The 27,922-nt window shown below is 38.7% G+C and overlaps 7 protein-coding genes and 1 non-coding gene across 15 annotated transcripts; 5 read left to right on the top strand and 3 right to left on the bottom strand.

The window, feature by feature from the left end:
- Positions 1-36: 36 nt before the first annotated feature.
- neg-1 (Negative Effect on Gut development) lies at positions 37-1,157 on the top strand (the record flags this gene model as incomplete). Of its 3 annotated transcripts, NM_001269107.2 has the most annotated exons (5): positions 37-91; positions 144-239; positions 474-572; positions 623-730; positions 785-1,149. In NM_001269107.2, 5 exons carry the CDS (start codon positions 65-67, stop codon positions 983-985), a joined length of 531 nt encoding a protein of 176 aa, NP_001256036.1. The 3 variants fall into 3 exon arrangements, with proteins under 3 accessions (NP_001256036.1, NP_001256037.1, NP_001317810.1); NM_001269108.3 differs by lacking the exon at positions 37-91 and having other exon boundaries at positions 145-239; positions 785-1,157; NM_001330861.3 differs by lacking the exons at positions 37-91; positions 144-239 and having other exon boundaries at positions 570-572; positions 785-985.
- Positions 1,039-3,104, bottom strand: fipp-1 (Pre-mRNA polyadenylation factor Fip1 domain-containing protein). 2 transcript variants are annotated; one of them, NM_001330860.4, is made up of 5 exons: positions 2,961-3,104; positions 2,630-2,911; positions 2,288-2,579; positions 2,018-2,236; positions 1,039-1,974 (listed from the first exon to the last, which is right to left on the bottom strand). In NM_001330860.4, exons 1-5 carry the CDS (start codon positions 3,006-3,008, stop codon positions 1,259-1,261), a joined length of 1,557 nt encoding a protein of 518 aa, NP_001317811.1. In that variant the 5' UTR covers positions 3,009-3,104; the 3' UTR covers positions 1,039-1,258. The 2 variants fall into 2 exon arrangements, with proteins under 2 accessions (NP_001317811.1, NP_504203.1); NM_071802.6 differs by having other exon boundaries at positions 1,098-1,959; positions 2,961-3,036.
- Positions 3,105-3,527: 423 nt separating this feature from the next.
- On the top strand, positions 3,528-5,558 carry gmpr-1 (GMP reductase; the record flags this gene model as incomplete). 2 transcript variants are annotated; one of them, NM_071801.9, is made up of 3 exons in its annotated part: positions 3,528-3,811; positions 3,869-4,411; positions 5,152-5,558. In NM_071801.9, the coding sequence occupies 3 exons, from the start codon at positions 3,569-3,571 to the stop codon at positions 5,440-5,442; spliced, it is 1,077 nt and encodes a 358-aa protein (NP_504202.1). The 2 variants fall into 2 exon arrangements, with proteins under 2 accessions (NP_504202.1, NP_001317809.1); NM_001330859.3 differs by lacking the exons at positions 3,528-3,811; positions 3,869-4,411 and having other exon boundaries at positions 5,173-5,442.
- Positions 5,559-8,370: 2,812 nt separating this feature from the next.
- F32D1.11 (Activin_recp domain-containing protein) lies at positions 8,371-9,464 on the top strand. The gene is made up of 2 exons (NM_001038393.2): positions 8,371-8,556; positions 8,934-9,464. The coding sequence occupies exons 1-2, from the start codon at positions 8,449-8,451 to the stop codon at positions 9,357-9,359; spliced, it is 534 nt and encodes a 177-aa protein (NP_001033482.1). The 5' UTR covers positions 8,371-8,448; the 3' UTR covers positions 9,360-9,464.
- An 829-nt stretch (positions 9,465-10,293) lies between these two features.
- On the top strand, positions 10,294-12,243 carry grl-13 (Ground-like domain-containing protein; the record flags this gene model as incomplete). Of its 2 annotated transcripts, none has more annotated exons than NM_001330858.4 (6): positions 10,294-10,441; positions 10,989-11,172; positions 11,371-11,466; positions 11,513-11,595; positions 11,649-11,786; positions 12,013-12,243. In NM_001330858.4, 6 exons carry the CDS (start codon positions 10,301-10,303, stop codon positions 12,187-12,189), a joined length of 819 nt encoding a protein of 272 aa, NP_001317808.1. The 2 variants fall into 2 exon arrangements, with proteins under 2 accessions (NP_001317808.1, NP_504201.2); NM_071800.4 differs by having other exon boundaries at positions 10,301-10,441; positions 11,513-11,598; positions 12,013-12,189.
- Positions 12,244-13,341: 1,098 nt separating this feature from the next.
- F32D1.3 lies at positions 13,342-25,160 on the top strand (the record flags this gene model as incomplete). 3 transcript variants are annotated; one of them, NM_071799.5, is made up of 8 exons in its annotated part: positions 13,342-13,505; positions 16,604-16,780; positions 18,757-18,842; positions 19,327-19,565; positions 21,259-21,788; positions 22,183-22,434; positions 23,156-23,729; positions 24,719-25,160. In NM_071799.5, the coding sequence occupies 8 exons, from the start codon at positions 13,366-13,368 to the stop codon at positions 25,043-25,045; spliced, it is 2,325 nt and encodes a 774-aa protein (NP_504200.1). The 3 variants fall into 3 exon arrangements, 2 of the variants coding, with proteins under 2 accessions (NP_504200.1, NP_001317807.1); NR_138492.1 differs by lacking the exon at positions 13,342-13,505 and having other exon boundaries at positions 24,719-25,137; NM_001330857.3 differs by lacking the exons at positions 13,342-13,505; positions 16,604-16,780; positions 18,757-18,842; ... (2 more) ...; positions 22,183-22,434; positions 23,156-23,729 and having other exon boundaries at positions 24,860-25,045.
- Positions 20,370-20,471, bottom strand: F32D1.12. The gene has a single exon (NR_131685.1). It is a non-coding gene; the product is annotated as a small nuclear RNA F32D1.12 (small nuclear RNA).
- mcm-7 (DNA replication licensing factor MCM7) lies at positions 25,143-27,745 on the bottom strand. Its single transcript, NM_071798.9, has 4 exons — positions 27,612-27,745; positions 26,727-27,563; positions 25,633-26,681; positions 25,143-25,571 (listed from the first exon to the last, which is right to left on the bottom strand). Exons 1-4 carry the CDS (start codon positions 27,711-27,713, stop codon positions 25,367-25,369), a joined length of 2,193 nt encoding a protein of 730 aa, NP_504199.1. The 5' UTR covers positions 27,714-27,745; the 3' UTR covers positions 25,143-25,366.
- Between the last annotated feature and the right edge of the window lie 177 nt (positions 27,746-27,922).

The following is a 27,922-nucleotide window of genomic DNA, read 5'->3' as shown; positions in this document are numbered from 1 at the left end:
TTGTTTTTGTTTTATGTAATGTAGCTCAATTTTCAGTGTGACCTTCTTCACCTCAGCAGCCATTATGTATTCTCATCCAGCACTGCTACAGGTGATTTCTCCTAGTTAGACCAATTTTTAAATTAAAAAATTGAAATTTACAGTTCCCTCTAATGTCCACCGACGCCTTCTACTCGACCGCTTTTCCAACAATCCCGGGAACTCCGAATCTTTTGGGATACACTGCGTACAGTCCACAGGTGCGCGGAAATCGCCGGCGAGCAATTCTAAAAAGCTTGTATTTCAGTAAAGCAATTGAAAAATTGCCTGAAAGTTAAAAAATTACAGGGTTTTTCGACACTTTCCGACAATATTTGAGCGTTTTCCAAGTGCTTCAGCTGAAATAAAAGCTATTTCCAGATAAACCAAATTTTTTTTTGTTCTTTCACTAAATTTGACTAGATTTTTTTCTTAATTTTAATATATTTTTCCAGTCGATCTTCAATGATTCCCGGCCGGCTTCTTCGGTAAATAACACTCCATCCACATCGTTCAATAGCTCAATTCATTCCAGAAATCGGTCGATTGCAATGGTTCGTTATAACAAATATTCGCTTTTTTACATTTCAATGCATATTTTCAGCTCCATTCAATATCGCACATCCTTTCCAATGACGACTCGCTGGGCTCGACAACGGAGAGCAGTACACCGAGCACGCCGGAAATTCATCCGAGCAATGCACCTGCAAAGGTTGGTTTCGACTCCTGGAAAGTTAAATTTTAGAAATATTATTTTTTTTTGCAGAAGACGATTCCACTTGTGTTGATATCGGATACCGATGAGGAATGTGACAAGAAAAGCAGAAAACGGAGGATTCGCTCGAAATCTTCGAAGAAGTCTCGCGGGATCCGTAAGAGCAGGAAACACGAAGCATCAGACTACCGAAAGAAGATTATGCTGGGAACTTTTGAAGGCAGAAAAATCGTGCTGAAGCTGATGAAATAATTTTAACACCCTCACCCCCTCATATGCATCCTACAAAGCTGAATAGTCGCTTATTTTTTATGTATATCGTTTATTTATTTTTAGTTTATTATTGACTCTGTTAACCCCAATATAAGCTGGATATTTATAGTTTAAACGTCAAATTCAAATAAAATTAACTTTTTAATGAAAAGAGATTTCTTTCGAGAAAGTTAAAATAAATAGGTGACAAACAAATGAAAAGAATACACTTGGAATGATAGAAAGCTAAAAATAATTAGAAAATATGAAAGATCATTCATCATCGGGAATCTCTTCCTTGACAACAACGCCCGTACTGGATTCCTCATCTTCGTGTCGAGATCTGGAGCTCTTCTCTTTTCTCTCTTTCCGACCGCTGCTGCTCTCCTCTTCCTCATCACCACGACGACTTCTCTTCTTCCGATCTTCATCATCTCCACGCCGTTCTCTCCGTTTCTCTCGTTCCCGATCATCTCGCTTTCTGCGCCGATCTCCAGACGCACTTCGGCTTCTATGTCTTCTGGAAGACGTGCGATCCGATTCTCGTTCTCCACGGCGTCTCGTCTCTCGATCTCTCCTGTCCCTGTCTCTATCTCTATGTGGGCTCCTTGATCGGGATCGCTTCCGTCGGGAGCTTCTTCTCTCCTCATCGTCATCACTAACCGTCGAAAATGCACCAGATCCCATGAGACTTCGCGGAGCTGAAGCAGCGCCAACTGGTCCAGGTCCGAAGCCAGCTCTCGAGTGTTGCTGAAATTGTGGAGGCGGCATCGCGAAACCGGGCGGTGGCAGGCTCGTTGACATCATGCCCATCGGAGGCATTCCAGGTGGAGGCATATTTGGGTTGAATCCAAGTGGCGGTAGACCAAGATTGAGATCGAGACCTCCGGGAAGAAGAGGAGCAACACTGGCTCCTGGAGCTGATTCGACTCCTGGTGGTAGATCGGAAGACATGTCGACGCCGGGAGGAGCATCTGAAAATATGGGATCTATTTAGTTAGGTCAGTCTGGCCTGAGAATGAGGTGGAGTACCTGCTACTGAAGTTGGCGGAGCTGTTCCCATCGGTGGTGGCATCGACATTCCTGGTGGAGGCCTCGTGAAATCCATCAGAGACGGCGCTGACTGGTTATTTCCAGATATCACTGTTCTGATCACTTGATCGTTCATCAAAGGAGTAGGAGCTGCAGATTGATGAACATGCTGCTTGAATCGGCCGCCGTTGTCTGTGAGCACTTTTACAACACTGGATGCTGGAATTTTTTTTTAATTATTGATTTTCCTGACCTTAGAAAATTACTAACTCGTATTCATAACTGGATTCGCTAGTGGATTTGCAATTTTAATGGAAGAGAACAACGCTTCGTTTGCAGCTTTCTGGTTTCCGGCGAATTCGATTCTCAACTTCTTCTGTCGCTCGCAGTAAAGATTCCATGTCTCTTCGGTGAAACCATAGTTGAAATAATCCGTGATATCTGCTCCAGGTTTTCGCCATGGTCGATCTTCCATCTGCGCCAGATCAAGATCATAAATTGGCTTATCGTTGATAGTCGCAGTCGTGTCAAGATCCAACTTTCCTTGTCGAGCTGCTGGTTTCTGAAAAAATAATATTTATGATAAAAATTCGGAAAAAACAACAATTTTACCTCAGTTGGCTCCATTTTTCGAATTGTAACCTGAACACCACCGCCATCTTCGTCTGAATCGTCATCATCAGCGAAAGGATTGTCTTCTTCTTCCACTTCTTGGTCGGCTTCCCCACTATTTTCAGCAATTATTTCAGAGTCATCCAGCACATTTTCAAGGTTTTCCAGATTTTCAGCTGTTTCTTCATCATCTGGAACATCTTCTTCTGGAATAACGTCATCGTCAAGCTGAATAACGTCCGGGTTTTCCGAATCTTCTACTGGAGCTACAGCATGCTCTTCCTTAAAATTATATGTTTAACTGTTCCAAAATCTTCAAAAGCACACTTACATCGTCGCTAAGGTGCACAACAGCAGGTTCATCGTCGAAATCTTCCATTTTCCCGTCTTTCGCGAATTAAATTCAGCGGAAAGCAAAAGAAATTGGAATTGGAATTGGAATTGCGCAAGGGAAATGAAATGCAAAAAAATTAATATTTGAAGTGTGATAAACTAGGCGCACACGGGATGGTGGAGTGTCGTTGTTTCTCTGCGTCTCTCACTTTTACACACTCTTTTGCGTGTGTAGGCCCGTTCCTATTTTTTCCACGTCCATTTTGTCATTTTTCGCAGTTCTTTTTTCTTTTGAATTTTAAAATATTTTGTGTTTTTTTTCACATTTTAAAATAAAAAAGGAATTTTTCTAGATAAAAAGTGCACATTAACAAATCAAACTATCGTGATAAACCGCCCAGACTCGTTTAATTTTCAATTTAAAGTTAATTTCCCCGCTGGCGCTTATCGTATTAATTTTTGTAGACGCGCCCGCTTTTTTTTGAATTGATAGCGCTGCCCCAGTCTATTTGCTGCGTTCGAAATGTTTTTAGTCTCGTTTTCAATCTTCATTGCACTCTTTTAGTCCTAAAATTTCCAATTTTTCAGGGGTAATCAAACTGAAAGATGCCTCGCATCGAAAACGAGCCGAAGCTCGATTTCAAGGATGTGCTGCTCCGTCCGAAACGATCTACTCTGAAGAGTCGAGCTGATGTCGAGTTGGATAGGGAATACGTGTTCCGTAACTCCAAGGCCACCTACACTGGTGTCCCAGTGGTTGCGTCCAACATGGACACTGTTGGAACTTTCGAGATGGCTGCCGCGTTGAACAATCACAAGATCTTCACTACGATTCACAAGCACTATAGTGTAAGTGAGAATTTCAGGAATTTCAGCTAAATTTTGGATATTTTTATTTATTTTTAGGTCGACGAGTGGAAAGCATTCGCCGCTTCTGCGTCTCCAGACACCTTCAACAACTTGGCAATCTCATCTGGAATTTCCGATAACGACTGGACCAAGCTCAACACCGTCATCACTGAGCTTCCACAACTCAAGTACATCTGTCTTGACGTGGCCAACGGATATTCTGAATCTTTCGTGGAGTTTATTCGCCGTGTTCGAGAAGCCTACCCGAAGCACACCATCATGGCCGGAAACGTTGTCACCGGAGAGATGGTTGAGGAGCTGATTCTGTCTGGCGCCGACATTGTCAAGGTCGGAATCGGACCGGGATCGGTTTGCACCACTCGCAAGAAGGCCGGAGTTGGATACCCACAGCTTAGTGCCGTCCTGGAGTGCGCTGATGCCGCTCATGGTCTCAATGGACATGTGATGAGTGATGGTGGATGCAGCAATCCTGGAGATGTTGCCAAGGCTTTTGGAGCTGGAGCAGATTTCGTCATGATTGGAGGACTCTTCGCTGGACACGATCAGAGTGGAGGAGATCTCATTGAGCATAATGGAAAGGTTATTATTAGCAATAATAATTATTTTTCCTTAAAGATGGACCACAATCTGTGGGAAAATTGCTTTCAAACATGCCTATGTGGTCACAATGACTGAATATCATGATTAAAAAATTCTGGAAATTATATGATTTTAAAAAATTGCAGAAACCTCAGTTTTCCCCTAATTCCTATTTGAATTACCGCCAATTGAACTCGTTCGTTGGAGCGCGCTTGCATTATTTTTATTTTTTCACATTATTTCACTGATTTTCTTCATTTTTTTTGTGTTTTTTGATGGAAATTGAAATGAAAAACAAGATAAATGCAGATTATGCGTTAAAAAGTCACTGAAAATACGTAAAACTGTAAAATTATGAGTTCCGACGACAACAAACCTGAAATTAGTATATTTTGCAGTTTTACGCATTTTCATTGACTTTTTAACAATCGTCCTGCATATATCTTGCTTTTTCATTTCAATTTCCATCAAGAAACACAAAAAATGAAGAAAATAAATAAAATAATGTGAATAAATGAAATAATTAAATTTAAAAATTATGCAAGCGCGCTCCAACGAACGAGTTCAATTGGCGGTAATTCCAATAGGAATTAGTGGAAAACTGAGATTTTTCCAATTTTCAAAAATCATATAAAATTTAGAAATTTTTTTTAAATTTTTTAATCATGATATTCCGTCAAAGCAATTTCCCACAGATTGTAATCCATCTTTAAATATTCACAAAAAATATTCATTTTCAGAAGTTCAAATTGTTCTACGGAATGAGCTCGGACACCGCCATGAAGAAGCACCACGGATCTGTCGCCGAGTACCGCGCATCCGAAGGCAAAACCGTCACAATCCCCTATCGCGGAGACGTAAACGGAACCGTTCAGGACATTCTCGGAGGCATCCGTTCAGCTTGCACCTACACCGGAGCTAAGCACCTGAAGGAGCTCGCCAAGCGTGCAACATTCATTCGTGTCACTCAACAGACCAACGATATGTATGTGCCGTTCGAAGTGCCGACTGTACCAGCTCCATCGAAATAAGGATTTAAATTGCGTTTTTTTTTATTTTTTCTATGTTTTAAATTTTGCTACACACACTTGATTGTTTAAGTTTATACAACCTCTCCTAGCTTTATCAGCAATACATCTTGAACCTTAATCCAGTTTTCATCTACAAAACCGAACACACACACACACACATCTTATCAAAACTAGGTCGTTTTCCATTTCAATCACTTCTCATTTCACCGCCCCCCCCCCCCCCTCGGGATATCATAGCTTCTTCCTCACATGTTTTCCATAGTTATATCAAAAACAACCCCATTTTTACCCGTCAGTTCTACCTAGAATTATGTCAAGTGTTCGTGGTTCGTTCCTCTTGTTCCTCCCCCCGACTGCTGTGGCCGCTGCCAACGACCAACCAAAAAAAAAACAAGACACTTTAGCAAAAAAAAAAGACGAAAAACTAATAGTATTAGTTTACTACACTTTTTCTTCTTTTCATGTTTTTTTGGTTTTATTACTTTTGCCGCTCTAATCATTTTGGTCATTTTGGGTACGGGGGAAAACGGGGAAAATTTTTTTTTTCGAATTTCCGGCAAAATTTTTAAAAAGCAAGAAAAAGTATGAAATTAGAAAAATAGGCAAATTTTCCAGCTCTTTTTCGAGTTTTTTTTCCAATTTTCCAAAAAAAAAATCAGTGAAAACTACAGTAACTCTGACTACTGTAGCGCTAGTATCGATTTACGAGATCTCGATTTTCGAAACAAATTTCTTTTCGGGAAAACGGGAACACAACTTTTTTTTCGAATTTCCGGAAATTCAATTTTTTTTTTAAATTAATAAGCAGTTTCAAAATTTTGTTTACTTTTCAAAAATAGAAAAAAAAGAAAAATATTTCTTATAAAAACGAGAAAAGAGGTTTCAATTTTCAGCTTTTTGTTGGAAAAAATGCAATTTTTTTTGTGAAAAAAAATCGTTTTTCTTTTAAATGTTCCAAAATTCGGAGAATGCGTATTGCGCAACACATTTGACGCGCAAAATATCTCTCGTAGCAAAAAATACAGTAACCCCTCGAATGCCTGTCGATTTACGGGCTCGATTTTTAAAACGAAATTTTTTTTCGAATTTCCGAAAACTCAGATTTCCAGCTATTTTTCTAATCAAATGCAATTTTTTTTGGTGTCGAGAAGAATGGTTTTTTTAATTTTCCAAAAAAAAAATTAATACAAAATTTTGAAAATGCGTATTACACAACATATGAGACGCGCAAAATATCTCGTAGCGAAAACAAACTACAGTAACCCTTCAAATGGATACTGTAGCACTGGTGTCGAATTACGGGGCTCGATTTTCAAAATCTTTAAAGTATTGAAAGAAAACACAAAAAAATACGAAAAAACTTAAGAAAATTGAATATCGCTATCAAGCCCGTAAATCGACACCAGCGCTACCGTATCCATTTAAAGAGTTACTGTAGTTTTCTTTTTCGCTTCGAGATATTTTGCGCGTAAAATATGTTGTGCAATACGCATTTTCAGAATTTTGTGTTCCCGTAATCCGTGAGATATTCTTTCCAAAAAAGAGGGATAATTCAGTGCCAGCTGAAAACCAACCAGTCTCATTTTCTCATCAGCTTCATCCCCTCACAATCGCACTATTCTAATCGTTTGTCCTATTCTCCAGGACACATGTACATACACACACACACACACACACACACACACACACACACACACACACACACACACACACACACACACACACACACACAAAAAATCCCGTTTGTCAGTTATACCACCACCCAATTTATCACTTTATTGGTGTGATGGTATATATGAAATAGTCAATTAGGCAGTGTTGTGTGTGTGTGTATCTCTGATGGGAAAATGTGAGAACACATGCAAAGCTTAATAGGGATTTCTGTGCTGGAATTTGTGCCATTTTTCAACTTTTAATGTTACGGGTCTCGATGCGACCGAAAGTTTTTTTGCGAAAAATTATGTGTGCCTTTAAAGAGTTTTTTTTTCTACTTTTCTGTTTTTTTTTTGCCTTTTTCTTGCATATTCATCACTTTTCAGTTTTTGAAAGAGAAGATATGTCCAAAATATACAGTATCTGGTCTTGGCACGACAAATTAATTTGCAAATTTTTGAGTACTGTAATTTCAAACTTTTGTTTTTGCGGAATTTTCATATTTTTTCGGTATAAAATGTATTATTAACTTTTAAGAAAAACTCAAATTTAACAACAAAAACACTTAAGAACATAAGAAAAACCTTAGAAATCCATGAAAATTCTACCGAAAAAAGTTTGAAACTACAGTCCTCTTTAAAGGAGCACACTTTCTTTTCATTTAAGAAAAATAGTCGTGCCAAGACATGGTATCTCATTTTTAAGTTCAAAGCGGAACGTTCATTTTTTAGATGGGTCTCGCCGCGCGAATTAAGTTTTTCAAAAATTTATTGCATGCGCACCTATAAGATTACTGTAGAAAATATGGATTTTTCTAGATTTCCAAAAAAAAAAAACACAATGTGGATTGTCACGAAATTTTACGATTTTTGCTCGAAAAAAATGGGACCTTGTCTCGACACAATTTTTACTTGAATAAGTACTGTAATTTCAAACTTATTTTTTCGTTTCGAGACCGGGTACCGTCAGAGGCCAATCCAATTTTTTAAAGAAAAAGAAATTGCGAGTTTTAGCGCGGTGAGACCCATTGCTCACTTCTTTTGTTTTTCTCAACAATATTTTGCACTTTCGTAAACTATTCTAGGCCCGCCTAAAAATTTGTTTTGAAAAACTTTTCCCCGTTTGCACAACATCCTTCGAATACTGATCTATCTCCATTCGTTCCTAATTCAATAATTACTTCTTTTTTTTGAAAAACCGGATCCGTGTTACCCCCTCTATACACCAATTCCATATTTGTAATGAGATTTGTTCGTTTACCTTTCCCGTGTCACATGGCGTGGGGGCCCAATTCAAAAACAACTCAAATAACTACAAAATAATCATTTTCAGTAGTTTAAGTGACCTCTGAAAATGTTAAAAATCCTGGCAGTCACTTTGACGATTCTGCAACTTGGCCATGCATTCGAGTGTTACACATGCAACGAGGAGCTCACAAAAAATGGACCATGTATTGATCGGGTAAGGTTTTACGATTTTTGCGCCAGAAATATGGTACCCGGTCTCGACACGACACATGTGTTGCGCCTTTAAAGAGTACTGTAGTTTCAAACTTTCGTTGCTCTGCATGTGGTGTCAGAGTGTCCCATTTCGGTTTGATCTACGAGAATTGCGGGAACTTATACGCGTCTAGACACAGATTTCCCAACTGATATTGCATCGTTAAGAGGGTGCTGACGTCACATTTTAATGGGCGAAAAATTCCCGCATTTTTTGTAGATCAAACCGTAATGGGACAGCCTGACACCACATGGCAAGAGAGGCCAGAAGCCCGTGATAGCTTTAAAAAAATTAAGCTACCTATAACTTTTTCAACACTTTGTCTAAAGTGATTTCAGAAAACAATTTGTGAGAACTCAACATCCTGTTCCATGGCAGTAATGTACCACGCGGGACGCTCAATTGTTCGAAAATTCTGCACACCGCCAAGTACCCCGATATATCAGTATTTGATGATGATGCCCGGAGCAAGTATGTGCCAAAATATCGATTTGACCGACTTGGTGCCGCCCGTCCGGCAAAGAAGACACGTAACCGGACCACCAGCGTCACCAGGAGAACAGGCATCGTTGCTGTGTGTATGCACAACTCCCATGTGCAATAAAGGAGTTTATTCGAAAGTTTTGGAGAATACAATGTTGAATAACTTACCGCGTAGGCTTCTCCCGCCTATGCCAAGCATGGAAATTGAGCCAAAAAAGGAGCAGAATAATGTGGAGTTTGATGATAATATGGCTCAACAAATGGCGGATGCCGGGTTCTAATAATTGTGTAACTCGTGTAATTTGTATTTTATTAAGTTGATTAATATTAGCGGGTCTTCTATTGATTTTGTATTTATCGTTTTCAGAATAAAAACTTATTTTCTTTACGTTGAAAATTCAGATTTTTTCCGCCGTTAGAAATTTTAATCAAACAATTAGGACAATAAATTGTATGTGTTTAGGGTAAAGGTTATGTTATCACTGATTTTGCACAGTTTTTGGACAAGTTTAACTCAAAAAGTAAGCGTTCCAGAAAGAAAAAATAGGCCTGACGCCTGCCTGACGCCTGCCTGCCTCCGGCCGATCTACCCCTTTTCTATGAAGAGACGCAGATTTTTCAACTGATTTCGCATGGTTAAGAGTGTGCTGACGTCACGTTCTTCTGGAGGATAAATTCCCGCATTTTTTGTAGATCAAATCGCAAAGAGGCAGCCTGGCACCACGTGATTTTCTTATTGTAATAAAAATGAAAATAAAAAATCAAGACAAAGTTCAAGTTCACAATTTTTCAGCAGAAGGCGTGGGTGAAGGCATAGGTCGCCTCACGATCAGGTAGGCAGGCGTTTTGTGGTCTACACCTAATTTTATAACAGCATCTTTTCAGAAAACTATTCCAATAGAGATTGTTGATGATTCACCAATTAATATTTCGCCTAGTAGTCTATTATTGTTATTACTTTTGGTGGTTCAGTAATAAGGTTTACTATAGGTTTCAAGTTTGGCGTATTTTTCTTTAAATCTCTATTCATCTCCTTGTTCTCTTCATCGTTACGCAACACACACACACACACACACCAATTCAGTAATTACCGGAAAAACGCTTTTGACACTTCGAACCATTCGAAGTTCAGGTTTCACCACTTCCGCCCGTTTTCACTTTTTCAGCTTTACTTTAGTCTTCATTGTTGCGGCATTTAGCTTTAGCATTGAACTCTCTCAATATGGTGTGCGTTTTGGTTCTGATATTAATGGCAAGTTTAACTGCAAATTCCTTATTTTTCAATGGTGGTGGTGGATGTGGATGTCGGCCTCAACAGTGTGGATGCGCCGCAGCTTCTTTACCAGTACGGAGCTATTGTCCGGTATGTTAAAGTTATCGAAATCCGTAAAAAATTCCATGTAAGAAGGTTTTAAATCTTCTCGATTTTTCTGGAGTAGCACCAGTAGGGAACTTGGTAAAAACCACTCATATGGTGCCAAAATGGCTAATTTTAAAGAAGTTTCAGAGGATTAGATGAACCAAATATTTTTAAAGGAATTTTATACAATTTTTCTGAAAATAATTATAAGATGCGTTCAATATTGTAATTTGAAATTTAAATTTCTAAATGCCCAAAAAAAAAAATTGCACTTGCCAAAAATTTATAAAACTGAAATTTGTCGGATTCACCGTTTGCCAAAAAAAATATCATTTTCCGCCATCTGATTAAAATCAAAGAAAAATCGAGAAAAAACGAGTTAATTTCGTCAGAAAACGCAAAAATGCAAAAAATCCCTATGTATAACAATTCTATTTCGCCATTTAAAAACCAAAACTTTTGTACTAAAATCACAGAAAAGACGAGCTCGCTCGCTCAACAACGTAACTTTGATAAAAATTTCCAATAAACTCTATAAAACCCTTTTCAGCCTTCTCCGTGTGGTCGCCAGTTTCAGTCGTTCCCATCTTATACTCAACCCTACAGTCCAGTGTCCTTCCGACCTCCACCTCCGACCATAATCCAGCAGCAGCCCTATTATTCAGTACCTCATCCGATTCCTATTCAAACACAACAATTTCATAATTCCTATCAGCAGACTCCGGTTTTTACAAGTTTGTTGAATTTTCAGTTACCGGATTTCCCAGTTTGACAGCTTATATCTCTCGGTTCCCTTTGGTTTTATTGTAAAATTGTCAACTGGCAAAATACGTGCAAAATGTTTCTCTACATTTTGACAATAAAAATTGTTTTGATAAAACAAAAGACAACCGAGATATAAACCGCTAAAATAGAGCAATTTTCAATTTTAGGCAGCTACAATGCTCCTCCATTTGCTTCTTCGTCTTCCTATTCGAATGCTCCAAATTCCTTCCAGAATGCACCGATTCAAGTGGCTTCTGCAAAAGGTATCTTTAAAAAGTTCTACATATGTACAACTGAATTTTTACCCAGAAACTTCTGCTGACACCTTTGACACGTTAATCCAAAAAAGCAAGCCAGAAACAACGGATATGAAGAATGATCTCGATGTGGATGTAGTAATTTTTATGAGAAAAGTTGTATGATTTACTATTTTCAGAATTTTCAGAACGCTCTATCAAACTTTGAAACTTCATTGCAAGCCTATAAATCGATGAATCGAAATGGTATACGAAGGGCTCAGGCAGCGAAAACTGAGAAGGCAGGGAAATGCTCTAGTGAAAGGCTTCAACAAATTATGGAAGAGGTCAGCAGGCACGTAGGCATGAATAAAATATTCCTGCCTACCATGGCAGCCTTATAGTCTTTTTATCGTAAATTCGCGAAAATTGTGCATGTCAGTGGGTCTCGTCACGATAATGGCAATTTTTTCCAATTTTTTTATTTGATGCCAAAAAATTACGTTTTGTGAAATCTCAAATTCTACATAAAATGCACAACATTTTAAACTTTCAAACAAAAAAAAATTGCAGGCAATGTCGTCCAACGTGTCAGTCTCAAAGCTGAAAATTTCGAGAGGAGCCAAAAAAGAGTTTGGCTACAATTTCGATGTGATCTGCAGCCAATTCGATTTTTCCTATCTCATTTCTTCCAATATTTTCTGTCGAGTGGAGTTGGACGGCCAGATTTGCTTGGCATATGAAAATTGAAGAGACTAATTGCATACTTTTTTTTGTATATTTTGTAAAATTTTGAAATGAATTCTTGCCTTTTCAGATAGTTTCAGAAAGTTTCACATTTCAGAAAACTCATAATAGCACCAGAAAATTACGGTTTGCAAGTCCAAATTAATCTAGACAATTTTAGAAAAATTTACTTGTCCTATGAAAGGAATAATTGAAATTTTAAAAGAAATCTTTTTTGTAAATTTTGCCAAGTTCAGCTAACTTTCAGGATATCGTAGAAAGTTTTAGAAAATTCGTTAGGCTTAGGATTAGGCCTAGGCTCAGGCTTAGACTTAGGCTTCCGGTTAGGCTTAGGCTTAGACTTAGTCTTAAGCTTAAGCTTAGGGTTAGGCTCTCCCTTAGGTTCAGGCGTCGGCTCAGGTTTAGGCTTCGGCTTAGGCGTCGGCTTAAGCTTAGGCTTACTCTTGTGCTTAGGCCTAGGCTTAGGCTTTGACACAGGCTTAGGCTGAGGTTTAGGGTTTGGCTCAGGCTTACATTAGAGTTAGGTTTTGGAGAGTTTAATTTTTTTCTAAAATTGGTAAAATTTTGTAACAAATTTGCTTCATACTTTTACTAATATTTTCAAACATTGTCAAGACCGGGAACAGATATTTTGGGGCAAAAATTACAACATTTTAAGTCTGGAATATGTTTATGATTTTCACCACAAATAATTTTGAAAATTAAAAACCAAAATTTATCAAAACGAAATTGTTTTTGTTATAATTTTGTTAGGGCCTATATATCAGGAGTGGACCAAACATTTTGAAATTAGGCAATTGACAAATTGTCCAAATACTTGTCAATTACAACATTCCAGTTTACTTTATAATATTCCAAAAAAAAAAACCAGTTATATTCAACCTCACAGTTTCCCATCAAGAACCCCGATTGACTGCGATAAGGAACACCTCCAACACTAGAGGTCGAATAAATGCCGGCAAACTGTGATTTATAAGGATTTATGACAGATCAAGAGAATAGTGCCGAATATATATGTTATCTCCGTAGATGAACTCTCGAATAACACCTTCACGTGTCTTCACTGTCACGTCTCTGCGTCTCTCCGTCAAGAAGTGGGCGGAGACTCCATTCCCCACATTTTGCTGGCCACAAGAAGAAAACCACAAACATTCGTGTCTACTCTCTGGACCATTCGACATGAAAAAGGAGAAGAGAAAACAGAAGAGTGTCGAGCCAACTATATTATCACACATTCCTTATCAGTATTTACTTGTCGCATTATTCGCAAGCATCGTGTACCGGATCACGTTGAACGCAGATTTTGTGTATGACGATCGGTAAGAATTTTTGGTTTTCTGAATTTGAATTTGTGTTGAAAAAACTTTTTTTTAAATTGAAATTGTGGAGCTTGACCACTATATGCCTAGATGTGTTACGCACTTTTAATAGCTCTGGGTATCTTTGGATCTAGGATTTCCGCTCAGGAAATCCCAGCTCACACAATTTAAAAATGGATAGGCATATAGAAATATACGTGAAAAATAGGAAAAGTGTAGGAGATTTGGCAATTTGACAAAACGCCAAAATTTGCCGATTTGCCGAATTCGTCAAAAAACGGCAATTGCCAAACGTTTTTGGGAATTTTGTTTTCAAAAAATGTTTGGCAAACGGCAAATTCGGCAATTGCCGTTTTTTTTGCGAAATTTCGGCAAACTAGGCACACCACAACAAATTCACCTTTCCCCTAAAATTTAAAAATCGTATTTTCATATTCTTTAGATTTATTTATTTTTTGGAAAAACCTTCGCCAATCAACTTATCAAATACTTTGATTTTGGTCGATTGCAACAAAATTAAAGTTGCGAGTCAAATGCGATGTATTTGGAAAAATAGAGAAGTTTTTCGCGGCCACCGTAATTTTTTTTTCAAAAAAATTGGAGCCCTGACTTTCAGGGCAGTGACTATGCACGAAATTTTAAGCGCAAAACTTTTGCGCTCCCACGTAGTGCCAGGCTGTCACATTACGGTTTGATCTACAAAAAATGCGGGAGTTTTTGCCTAAAAAATGAGACGTCAGCACGTTCTTAACCATCCAAAATCAGTTGAGAACTCTGCGTCTTTTCTCCCGCATTTTTTGTAGATCTACGTAGATCAAGCCGAAATGAGACACTCTGGCAATACGTGCGTTCCCGGATTTTTTTTTCTAATTGCTCAAAAACTATTCTCTTGAACTTTTCGGAACATTTAAAAAAATTCCATAGCTATCCAAATTCCTCTAAATTTGTCTCTGTTTTTGTCGTGCTACTCCAAAATTCCATCAGTATGTACTACTCCACCGCCCAGGCGGGGGAAAAATGGGAAATTGAGTTGAAGACAAGGTTTCCGATGAAGATGTTTCGTGTGTCCACTATGTGTCGCCCATCTCATCACATTTTCCTCGCATTTTCTTCCAAAAATGTTCTCCATCCATTTATGCCGAACATGTCAGTCAAATTGACAGGGGGCGAGATAGAGAGAGAGTACAACGCATCAATATTTGATCTTCCATGTAAAAAACAAGCACATAGACATTCACATATATTCAAAAAAATATATATGGAGAAGGTTATCTAATATTTATGTGGTTTATGGGCCGGAACCTGACATTGCTGCTGCCCCCCGGAGCACAGCAGCAATTTTCTCGTTTTATTACCAAAGTGACTTGGGAGTTGTGTGCAGAAAATGTGCTGGCGACAGCAAGCTCAACAAAAGGCTGTCAATAGGAAAATAAGAAGTATAGTGGTGAATTGAAGGTGTACATGTCTATACAAATTTTGGCGGGAAATTCAAGCTTTAGATTAAAAACCTTTGCCGGCAAATGTGAATTTCTCAAAAAAAAATTTTTTGATGGGAAATTCCACATTTTAAAGAACATTTTTGGCAAGAACATCACATTTAAGATTAACAATTTTTGCCAGCAAATGTAAATTTCTTGAGAAAAAATTTGGCGGGAAATTCAAATTTTTCAAGATCAATTCTTGGCGGAAAATTCAATGCTTTTTGAGAGAATTTGTTGTCGGGAAATTACAATTTTTAGTAAAAATTTTCGTCTGGAAAATAATTTTTTTATTGAAAAATTTTGATGAAAACCCAAATTTTATGAGCATAGTTTTTTGGCCAAAAACTCAAAATTTTCCAGAAATTTTTTGAAAATTAAATTTGGGTCAACATTTAAATGTTTTGAAAAAAAAATATTGTCGGGAATTTAAAATTACAAAAAACCGCGAAAATCGAACTATTTCTGACTTTTAGAAAAATTAACCCGATAACCACCCTGTTGACGTATGTATTTATTTATTACCCAACTGTAATTCCAATCAAATGTTTGCACAAACAAGTCATCGTTGTGTTGGTCCAGCTCACTCTCTAATTAGGTGGATTAGACGTGTATCCGCCCCCATCTAATCCTGTATCCATTTTCTTTTCTTTTGCACTCTGTGTGTCATCTCCACTCAACTGATCATAATTTGTGTGAGCCAAGCATCTGAATGTTTTCCCGAAATAATTAGAAATTCTCTCTCTCTGCAAAAAGTACCAAGATGTAGGGCGGGCGAATACATTAAAAACGTACTTCTATTCCGTCAAAGTGATACAAAATTCAGTGTATTTACCTTTTTGAGAGGCCGAGGGGTGAACACAAAACAAAAGAAGAGCAGAGAGGGTTCTCAGATTTCATGGCACACTGAAGTACGCGAGAAAAGTTTTCGCTTTCCGCTAATTAGCTGCTGTGTTTTTAAGTTTTTAAAAAAAGAAAACTATAGTTATGGGGTTATAAAAAACTTTCAAATTGCAAAAATTGAACAAAAATATATAAAATCAAAGGCATTTTGGCAAATTGCCAAAATTTTGAAGAATATGAGCTTTTGAGGAAATCCAAAGCAATGTCGCATGTTTCGACCCCTACAATGTTTTAATACAAAAAGTTAAAACAAAATTACAGTATAAAAAATGTAGGAAAACACTTTTTTTTTTGGTCGACTTCCAAAATTATGAGTGGCAGAAACTGAGTAATTGTCACTTTTTGACAGTAAATAAAAAATTTTCAAAAATTTTTTTAACGTTTTAGTATGATATTCGGTCATTTTGAGACCATTATAGTGGTTTTTAACAATATCCCCACTGACACTACTCCACCTTTAAAAAAATTTACAACACATTTGGCTCACTGCACCTCTCCACTTAACTTTGAAAGCTTATATCTTGGTTCTTTTTGTAGTTGTCAATGAATTTTCAACTACAAAATAATAGAAAAAGAAATAAACAATATTTTGTTAGTTGAACATTTTTGAATAGAATAAACGACAACTGAGATATAAGCTGTCAAAGTTGAGCAATGAAGTGCAATCTAATAGAAGAAATATGGTGTTTTTCTTTGGGAAAAAGTGAGAAATTCCAGACCCGCAATTCTCACGAACGACGATGTTCTCGGCCGGACGCCATGGCGCTCACTTATCGTTCACAACGACTTTTGGGGTAATCCGATCGGTTTACAAGGATCCCATAAAAGCTATCGCCCATTGATCACCGCCTCGTTTCGCCTTCAATTTGCCGTTCATGGATTGAAAGCCGAATTGTGAGTAAGAAGAAAGAGGGGGGGGGGGGGGTAATGGGGAGTAGAAAGACAGTGGGAAAAACAATTCAAACCGTAATGAGACAGCCTGACGTCCCGTGCATCTGCACTCCAGATCGAACCACTTTTTCAAGTTTTTTGAAAATTGAAATTCCTGAAATTTTCAAAATGTTATTCGGTAGCACATCATGTTCTACACATGTTGGTCTCTTGCGATATTTTTCTAGGAGTTACCTTTAGTGAGGTATAAGCCTGTAAAATCAAAATTGGGAGAGAAGAGACGCAGACGACGAGACACTCTACTTTAAACTTTCATGACTCTAAAACCAACTGACGAAATATTCCAAATTCTGAGAAGAATATTTTAAAACTTTAAAAAATTCAGTTGCCTTATCTGTACAACAGCTAAATTCAAAAATATTTGAGTAATTACCTACGACAACTTCCTGACAATCCATTAGGCTCAATCTCTCGGCTCTCGGTCACTGATTGAATTTCGCAATTCCGTCGTCGTCGTAAAACACTTTCCTCCTCCTCCTCCTCTCCGTCTTGTCCCAAAATTTTCCCACAAGTTGATTTCATAACGCGATTAAAGTGCTTTCTCCCTTCGGGTGTGGACTTTTCCTTAAATTGCTTTTCTCTCTTTTCAATTTCACTCAATTTTCTGCAAAACTGGAGAGGACCTAAACGGGGTGAGGAAAGCTGAATGAATGGGAATTTGGATGTTTTTTTTTTCAAAAAAAAACTGGCTGGGGAACTTTTGACTGACTTTTTGACTGACTTTTTGATTCAAACATTTATGTGAAAATGTAGGAAAATGTTTGTGCAATCAGAAATTAATGAATATTTTATGCTCCGGCAAACCGGCAAATTGCCGATTTACCGAATTTGCCGAAAAGTTTCCGCACAACAATTTGCTTGGAGATTAAAGATTAAAGTTAAGTAATGAGGTCCTATCAGGGGTGGGCGGCAAACGATTTTTTCGGACAAGGCGGCAAATTGGCAGAACTGAAATTCTCGGCAAATCGGCAAGTTGCCGGAATTGAAAATTACTGGCAAATCGGCAAATTGCCGGAACTGAAAATGTTCGACAAATAGTGATTTTGCCCATTTTCTTTTGGAAATTTCAGAATTTCAGTTTTAATCGGCAAAATTGTTCGCATCCTATAAATGTTCCTACATCTATTTTGAAAAGTACGCAAATTCTATGAAAATATCTATAGAAAAAGGGAAAAAAATTTCAAAAAAGCACAGTTTTAACCGGTTCTGTCTTATAAAAAATCCCTCTAAAAACCTCCGGCAAATTGATATCCGGCAAACGGCAAACCGGCAATTTGGCGACAATGAAAATTTCCGGCAAATCGGCAAATTGCCGGAAATTACAATTTGCCGAATTTGCCCATGGTATTTTAAAGCAATTTCCCCACTGACGATACTCCACTTTTGAACAATTCGGAGCAAAACTGTTGAGCAACAAATCTTGATTCTGATCTTGTGACGTTGTAGTTTCCAAAACACCACTTACAAAATTCAAGATTTCTTGCCTCAGGGCTCCATTTTCCCCGCACTTCCGACTATCGGATTTCTTCCACATAAGCACACCCACATGATGCTTCTTCCTTCCTATTCACTCAAAATCTTCTGTCAGTGCAACATCTTGAGCATCTTTAGAGATTATAAATAGGGAAGAGGTTACTTAACATAACGCCGTGCATGAGGGTAATTGTATACACAACACACACATTCTCAGCGTCACATGGAGAACGAAAGGACCCCCTTTTCTTCATCTACTCAGAAATGCGAAATCTGTCTCCAATAGAGAAGGGATAGAATTATGATGAGTATATGCGTGTGTGTGTGTGTAGATAACATTTTGGAGCACCGTGAAACCTCTTTAGGGTACTCCAGGGAATTGGATTTTAGTTGATCAAGTTGACAAAATGTTTTGGGGAAATTTTAAAATGAGTACATACTTTCAGATTTCATGGGGTCAATTTGATATGCCATATGATCAATTCCATGTTGGTGTTGAAACTCGCCAGGCAGATGAGGATAATGGGAAATGGTGAGAAATAACTTATTTAAAAATATATATTCTCTTTGCAAAAATTGGTAATCCGATCTAGATCGACAGTTGCTTATCGCATTATGCACAATTAAGGACAAGGACAACACAGTAGAGGGGGGAAATATGATTCCTGTGCATCTGTCATAACGTTTAGACCGTTTAAAATGACAGGAAACATCAGTGACGGTATCGAAGAGGTGTAAGATTTTTAACAACGACCGTATTTAGTGCTTCATATTTCATGGAATAACACATTTTGATTGCCAAATTTTTGAGAGCACAAGTTTTAAAAAAACTGATAAAATAGGGATTAACCTGGAAAAGATAAAGTACTATATCGTAACTTTGCAAAAATTTGAAAGCTCAGTTTAAAGGCGCATGGCGTTTTCCTGAGTGGGTCTCGCCACGATCTCAGGCCTAGTGGTCTCAACAGTCATTTTCATTTGGAGCTAAAATATGTTAGCATTTATGAAAATTCCAGAATTCTCCCTCCTCTCCGCTCTAATCTTTGCTTGCCACCCAATAACTTCCGAAGCAGTTTGCTCAATTGTCGGTAGAGCAGACTTGCTGAGCACAATGCTAATTTTACTGGCAATCACATGTCATACCTCGGATCCAAGTACCTTCCGAACAATTGTGCTGTCAATATTGGCAGTAACAGCTAAAGAAACTGGAATTATCTTGCTGCCGCTGATAACTCTCTACGATGTTTTGTTCAAGGTAGGTCTACTTTAAAAGAAGAAAAAATATTTCCAGCTGATTTTACCAACTTGACAACGTCTGGCCAAGCTTAAGCCTGGGCCAAAGCCTAAGCCTAAGTCAAAGCCTAACCCTAAGCTTTAGACTAAGCCTAAGCATAAGCGTAAGCCTAATCCAAAGCCTAAGTCTATGCTCAGGCCTAAGCCAAAGCCAACGCCTAAGGTTATGCCTGCCCGGCCTAAGCCTAGGCCTCAGCCTCAGCCTCAGCCTATACCTAAGCCTAAGCATAAGCCTAAGACTACGACTAAGCTTAGGCCTAATATACACAGTCTCTGATTTCGGTGAACCACCTAAAGCGTTAGCTAGAACCTTGATTAATTTCCTTAATATTTTCGGAAGTGATGATTTAATATGAATCCATTAAAAAGAACGGAAGGAGATGGTCCTTCTCCACCTTCCTCCACGCACACACATTCGCGCATTCACAACAAATGAAGCGTCCTTAAAGGTCTTCTTGTGTGTTAGGCGCGGTATTTCTGATGACGGGGAGGGGGTATTGTCTACAGTAACCTTGAAGAAGAACAAGAAGAATGTTTTTGTGAGAATAAGGAGAAATGATTGGAATTGGCATGAAAAGAGGAAAATGATGATGGCCAACGGGTGGGAATTAATAGAACAATTGGGCAAAAGTGTGGGGACATTGCGTTATGGTTAGGAACTTGGGTATTGTCAGTGGGGATATAGCCTGAATACATTTATGTATAATAGACAAAAATGACATGAAACACTCAATAAGTTTCTAGATGTTTCAAAATTTGAAGTCAAAGTTATTTGGAACGCTTCACGAATTTGCGTGTCATCCTTGCGCAGGGGCCATGCTAATCTTCTCTGTATTGTTCCAATTTTAGTATATGTTCTCGGAAGAACAATATGATAAATTTGCAACTTTTCAAAAATGTTGCTGTGGGTTTGAAGCCCTATAATGTACCAATAATTAATTAAAACCTAACTAAAATATAAAAATAGGTTCAAAAAAAAATGTTTTTTGGGTTGGTTTCCAAAATTATGATAGATAAAAACTGCGTTTTTTACTAAACATTTTAGAAAATTCGAAAAATTTTTGAGAATTTTTGCAATGATATTGGCTCATTTTGGCACTATGAGAGCATTTAAAGAAATGGGAAATGAACAAAGCTATATTTTTGGAATTTGTTATCTAGGCACAAAAATTGCCGCCTAGTGCCTACACGCCTTGTACCGAACCCTTTGGTTTCCTGAAACAACGCAAAAAATAATCAGTAGGCCGTCACCAGGGCTGAAAAATAATTTTTCTTTTAAAATTGAAAATAACTTTTTTTTTGCTAAAAACTCGGTATTTTTCGTTTTCCGCTCACTCACATTTTTTGGAAAAAGCAAAAAATTTTTAATTGCCAAAAATACAATGAAAAATTAATAAAAATAAAAATCTACAGCACAAAGACAAAATTTAAAAAAAACCGCTTAATTTAATTTCCGCCAATTTTTTAGATTCAAATTTGAGAGTCTATATCTCCGTTGCCATTTGTCCTATACAAAAATTGCCAACTAACAAAATATTTGTTATTTCTTCTTCTATCGATTTTTAGTTGACAATTTTTTGATATCTTGAAAATGAGCCAAGATATAACCTCTCAAAGCAAAGTCTCTCTCAAAATCCTAAACTCTTCAATTCCAGACCTCCAACACCAAACAATTCCGCCGTGACGTCACTGCCTACCTCATATCCCTTCTTGCTCTCTGCTACCTTCGACTATCAATTAACAATTTCCAATCCCCAAAGTTTTCCAAAAATGACAATCCAATTGCTCACGAGCCGAACAGTCTCACGAGAGCCTTGACATTCATGTATCTGCCGGTTTTCCACCTAAACCTCATAGTTTTTCCAAAAACTTTGTCCTATGACTGGTCGATGGACGCAATTCCAAAAGTCGAATCGCTAATTGATTCGCGGATTATTTTGACGTTTATTGTGATTGGAGTCGGAGAACACGTTCTATTAAAACTGCTGTTGGGACTCAGAAATTCTGAAAATTCTCATGAAAATCGATCCTTACTATTCCTATTTGCTCTCTTCACAACTCCTCATATTTTATCTTCGAATCTTTTGACTCATGTTGGATTTGTGGCTGCCGAGAGAATACTGTACCTGAATACGGTAGCCTACTGTATTTTAGCAGCGTTTCTGGCAGAAATGTGCAGTAAGAGGTGGGTTTTCTTTTGTTGAATTTCCCGAGAACCAAAAATTCTGAGAATGCACATTTTGCAACATATTTGACGCGCAAAATATCTCATAGCGAAAACTACAGTAACTCTTCAAAATACTACTGTAGCGCTTGTGTCGATTTACGGTCTCAATTTTAGAAATGAATTGAAATTTATTAAACGATAGAACGGAGCAAACATATGAAAATAATACAAATGAAAATGAAATATCACTGTCGCTTCAGTGCTACAGTAGTCATTCAAAGAGTTACTGTAATTTTCGCGTCGAGATATTTTGCGCGTCAATTATGTTGCGCAATACGCAATCTCAAAATTTTTAGTTCTTGTAATTAAAACCTTCAAATAAAATTCTTAATATACATAAATTGGATTCCAGATCCAGTCCAAAATCCGTCTTACCATTATATATACTACTTCTCTCACTGTTCACAATTAGAACCATGCAACGTGTGGACGACTGGAAAACTGAAGAATCCTTATTCAAAAGTGCTCTTGAAGTTAATCCAACCAAGGCAAATATGAACTTGGGATACGTTTACACTACGCAGAAAAAATATGAATTGGCAAAATATCATTATCGGCAAGCACTGAAGAGACAGGGAAATCTAGCCGATGCCTGGTACAATTTGTGAGTTTTTGTTGAATTCATCTACTTTCTGGAAGGAAAAATGCCTGCATGCCTGCCTTGTGCCTACCGCCATTTCTTATTGAAAAAAAAACGCACCATACTTCAGTTAAACAGGCTGAGTGTAGGCACGAGGCAGGCTGCCTACCACAGGAACATTGAATGATAGCTACTATGCCATTTAGCCGAAATTTTGCACCAAGAATACGGTGCTCGGTCTCGACACGACAAGTTATTATTAATTTAAAAAGGTATGGTCCTTTAAATAAAGGGTTCTGTAGTTTCGAAGTTTTGTTGCTACGGAATTTTCATTGAGTTTTCATTGTCTGCTGAAAGACCTAAAACGGAAATTTGAACTTACTGTAGTCCTTAAAGGCGGAGACCTTTTTCCATTTGACACAAAACTTGTCGTGTCGAGACCAAGCACCGTATTTTTGAAGCAAATGTCTAAAATTTTTTGCGAATGTGTAATAGAAAGTATCTAAAGTTCACGTGATGTTAGTATGTCCCATCATGGTTTGATCTACAAAAAAGCGGGAATTTTTTGCCCAAAAAAAAGTGACGTCAGCACGTTCTTAACCATGCGAAATCAGATAAGATGTCTGCGTCTCACCTCCCGCATTTTTTGTAGATCTACGTAGATCAAACCAACATGGGACACTCTGACACCACGTGAAAGTTAGTCCCTAACACACCAAAATTTGAAACCAACATAAATTTTCAGGGGAATCCTAACTAGCAAGACTTCCAACAACTCCAATGGCTCTATACACTGCTATCAAATGGCTCTTCAATCTCGTTCAACCTATGCAGCTGCTCATCTCAACTTGGCTCTGCTTCTTCACGACGCAGGCCACCACATGGCAGCGTTCTCCCATCTCGACAAGTGCCTGAACAACACCGGAGAATTTCTGAAATTCTATCATGTCAACCGAAAAACTCAAGCGACATGCGCCTTTAACAAAGGCCGACTACTACAAAAGTCTGGAAACTTCCACGTGGCAATTGAGAACTTCGAGTTGGCGCTGAAGCTTGGCGGGCCACATTTCGAGCACACTCCGAGTGTTCTGAATTCAATGGGTACTTGTTACAATGAGCTCGGCGATGAGCAATCGGCGGAGAAGTTTTTCGGCAAGGCGATCGGCGAGAATCATGTCAACTCGTATTTGACAATGGCGCATTTGAAAATTCGGCAGAATAGAAGCTTCGAGGTGGAGAATTTGCTTCGAAAAGCGATGACACTTGCTCCGGAATCTGTGACAGTGCTTCAGAATATTGCATTAGCCGAGTTTCATATGGTGAGATTTAAAGTTTCGATAAAGTGCAATCGCGATCCAATGTCAAACTTTGGGTTTTGTTAGGTCTCGTGGTGCCAGGCCATTTCCCATTTCGGTTTGATCTTCAAAAAAAAGCGGGAATTTTTTGCTCAAAAAATGTGACGTCATCACGTTCTTAACCATGCGAAATCAGTTGAGAACTCCGCGTCTCTTCTCCCGCATTTTTTGTAGATCAACGTAGATCACGCCGAAATGCGACACTCTGACACCACGTGATGAAGATATTACGGGAACACTAAATTCTGAGAATGCGTATTGATCAACATATTTGACGCGCAAAATATCTCGTAGCGAAGACTACAGTAACTCTTTAAATGATTACTGTAGCTCTTGTGTCGATTTTCGGAAGTCATTTATTAATCGATGAAATATTAAAAGAAAACACAAAATTGAATATAGCTGTCACAGCTAGAACGGAAATTCATTTCAAAAAAATCGAGCCCGTAAATCGATACAAACACTACAGTAGCCATTTAAAGAGTTACTGTAGTTTTCGCTGCGAGATATTTTGCGCGTCAAATAAGTTATGCAATACGCATTCTCAGAATTTTGTGTCCCTGTGATATAAAAATGGTTCAAAACAACGGAAAAAGTAAAAAAACGGGCAAAATCGGAGAAAATAATTGAACATTTTCCATTATTTTCGCCCATTTTACCCGTTTTGAAGCCTTTTACGTTTTTATTTATATTTTTTGCGTTCTTCCTTAAAAATTAGTTTATGTTGGAATAAAGCTTATTTAAAAATGCGCGGTTTCCCTAATTTTGTCTTGTGTCTCATTAAAAAAACAACGGAACACATTTAAAAATGGCAAAATGTTTGAATTTCTGAGTTTCCCGCCAATACCTAACGAGACCCAAAGTTTGGCGTTGGAGCGCGCTTTCACCTCGATTTAAAAAGCGAATTTTTCTGCGTCTCCACAATAAACAAATCATTAATAAATCCGTTTCAGCAAAACTACAATCGCTCGTTGCTCTTCTATCGAAAAGCTCTCCATCTGGATCCAACTCATCTCGACTCTCTGCAAGGAATCGCGAATCTTCTGCAACAAACTCAGAACCACGTGGAATCTGAAACTTTCTACAGAAAAGTGATGGAAGCTCAACCGAATTCGTATGCGGCTCACGCCAACTACGGAGCAATTCTTCATCTTAATCAGAAGTACGATTTGGCTCTGAAAGAATACGAAATCGCACTGATCTTGGATCCAACGAGTGACGTGGCACGAGAAAATCGCAAGAAAGTGATTCGGATCTTACGGAGGAAAAGAAATTTGTAATTAATATTAAATAACTATTTTAAAATCGGTGACTACTTACGGGTTAGAATCTACTGAAAACTACGTGTATTTGAAATAAACTATTCCAAATTTAATTCCATAATCAATTTATTATGCTCATCGGCATCATTCTCCGTAAAGGCGAAACAAAAAAAAACAACGAAAAAAATTTGAGATCAGAATACGAATGTGTTGAAGGAAAAAATTGTGAAAATTGTCAAACATAGTACAATCTTACGATAGTTATTTAGATAGTGTGTGATTAAATGTGGGAGGGGGTGAAAATTAAAAAGGCAATTCGTCGAAATTATACAATTAATTTTAATTCATAGCGAACACAATGTTCTGGCGATCCATGACCAAGAGACCGTTAGCAGTGTATTGATCCAGGCATTTCTTGAGAGCAACCTCGCTGATTCCCTTGCGAGCGCATCTTTGAATGGCGTTTGAGATGGCGATCGGGGCGTTGTCGGCATGGTAGAGCTCACGAAGAACGGCGAATGCAGCATCGACTGGAGCCATGCGCCTGAAAAGAAAATAATTTTATGATTAAAATATTCGCTATAAATAATTTTCTGAAAACTTACTTCTCAATTTTGTTCTGTTCTGGTCTGAGCGAGTCCTTAGCGAATTGCATCAAACGGAGAGCTTCTTCAACGTCACTTTCGTCGACAATCGTGGATAGACGAAGCTTAGCACGAGCTGTCGCCATTCTGACGATTCCTAGAATCATTCTTGGCGACACAAATGTTGGATCGGACGAATATCTAGCATCTCTGCGCATCTCAACGTATGCCTCGACAATACGTTCTCGAAGAGCTGGATCGACAGTTGGAGTATACGTCTTGCAAAGAGAAATGTACTCGCGAAGTGTCTCAAGCGAGATGAGATCCTTCTTCTCACGATTTGGATGGCAACCGTGCTGATGAACATATGTGATGTGCTCAGCGAGAATCTTGTCGTTCTCACGATCAGCCTTGTCCTGCATGAGAAGAATCAAATCGAAACGGGAGAGAAGTGCAGCTGGAAGATCAACGTTCTGCTCAATGGAACGATTTGGGTTATATCTTCCGTAGGCTGGATTGGCAGCGGCGATGATAGCCGTACGAGCGTTGAGTGTCGTCATGATTCCAGCTTTGGCAATCGAGATGGTCTGCTGCTCCATAACTTCATGGATCGCAGTTCTATCGTGATCCATCATCTTATCGAACTCGTCAATGCAGCAAATTCCTCCGTCGGCCAACACCAAGGCACCACCCTCGAGAGACATCTCTCCAGTGACGGGATCCTTCATCACAGCGGCCGTGAGACCAACTCCAGAAGAACCACGACCAGTAGTGTACTGAGATCGTGGAGCCAACCGGTTCACGTAGCCGAGAAGTTGAGATTTAGCAACTCCTGGATCTCCCATCATCAGAACGTTGATGCATCCACGAATTTTCATTCCGTTCGAGCTGTTGTCATTTCCTCCAACGAGAGCCATCAAAAGGCACTTTTTAACATCAACGTGGCCGAAAATTTCCGGAGCGATGGAGGCGGCAAGAGTTTCGTAGTTGTCTCCTTTGCGACGGAGAACTTCCAGTTCGGCGGATTGAACTCCATTGAAAGTTGGGTTGTCGTCAAGATTGTTGATGTACTGAAGAGTAACGAATAATTTGATAATTTTCAAGTTTTAACTTACGTGAGCTTCCAAATAGGTATCGGCAACGAGTCCTCCAGTTGGTCGGAAGCCAGACTGCATAATTGGCAAGAATACTCCAGAAACATGCACGACATTTCCAGTATTGCACTTTCTCGTCATCTCCCCGTAAACGTGAACAGTCATTGTGCGAGGAATCGATCCTACTGGGACTTGCTCGCTGAGCTCTTGAATTTTGAGCTCTTGGAACTTGACGAATTTCGATCCACGAAGCTGCATGTGAAGTCTTCCGTTGGCTTTTGCCTCAACGCATTCCTTGTTGGGACAGTTGACCGGTGGGGTGAATTGCATTCCCTTCACAGGCTGATAGACTTCGGCGGCACAAGTATCGCAAGTGTAGGTCATGACTTCAACACAAGGTTTCACCTCGGTCGCACGGATAACAACTCCCTTCATGGAGACCAAGTGCCCGATCTCGGTGGCTTTGATGTTTCGGACACACGTTTCATGGGCGGCATCGTCCGTTGTGAAGTAGACCTCGAAGCGTTGAAGGAGCTGTGGTGGGTATTTCTTGCGTTTGTCCTGAAGAGAAACTTCCTCGTTGGCGGCTCCCTCGTTCCTATCCATATGAAGACGCTGGAACATGTAGGCATCAAGAGCATCGATTACTGGCGCTTGCTTGTCTCCGAGATAGTCCTGGATCATATCCGAAATTGTGTCCTTGAACAGGACTTCGTATCTCTTTGTATTGGAAGTAATGGCTTCTGAGAGTTCAAGAGCATCTGGAATATCAGATTCCTTAATATGGTCAACATTCACAACGATTGCCTGCTTGTCGCGGCGAGCAATTTCAAAGACTTGATCACGATATGGGAATGCCTAAAAGTTGAATTTAAATACTCATTTATACACCAAATTCGGGAATACCTTTCCAGATCCGTCCTCATTGTCCACATAGTATTCGTCGAAGAAACTGCGAATTTTCGTCTTCTCGGCAGCCCAGTCTGTGTTGTAAGTGGTGGTTTTCATGGTGAGTGAGATTATAGGATTATAGAGCCGGGCTGAAATGATGGAAATTTTATTTTTTAATTGGAAAAACTGAAAAAATCGCGAAAAAAGCTGCTCTTGTAGCACAAAACCGATAATAAATGAGCGAGAGAGTGAAGGAATGTGCGGCAGATGGCAGCGTCGTCCGTTCGAATTTCGCGCGTTTGCCTCCTTCATGTCGTTGCGAGACC

Source organism: Caenorhabditis elegans, chromosome V (assembly GCF_000002985.6).
Source record: "Caenorhabditis elegans chromosome V".
NCBI classification, from domain to species: domain Eukaryota; kingdom Metazoa; phylum Nematoda; class Chromadorea; order Rhabditida; family Rhabditidae; genus Caenorhabditis; species Caenorhabditis elegans.
The sequence above is the reverse complement of the archived record's forward strand: the minus strand, read 5'-3'. Positions and strand labels throughout refer to the sequence as shown.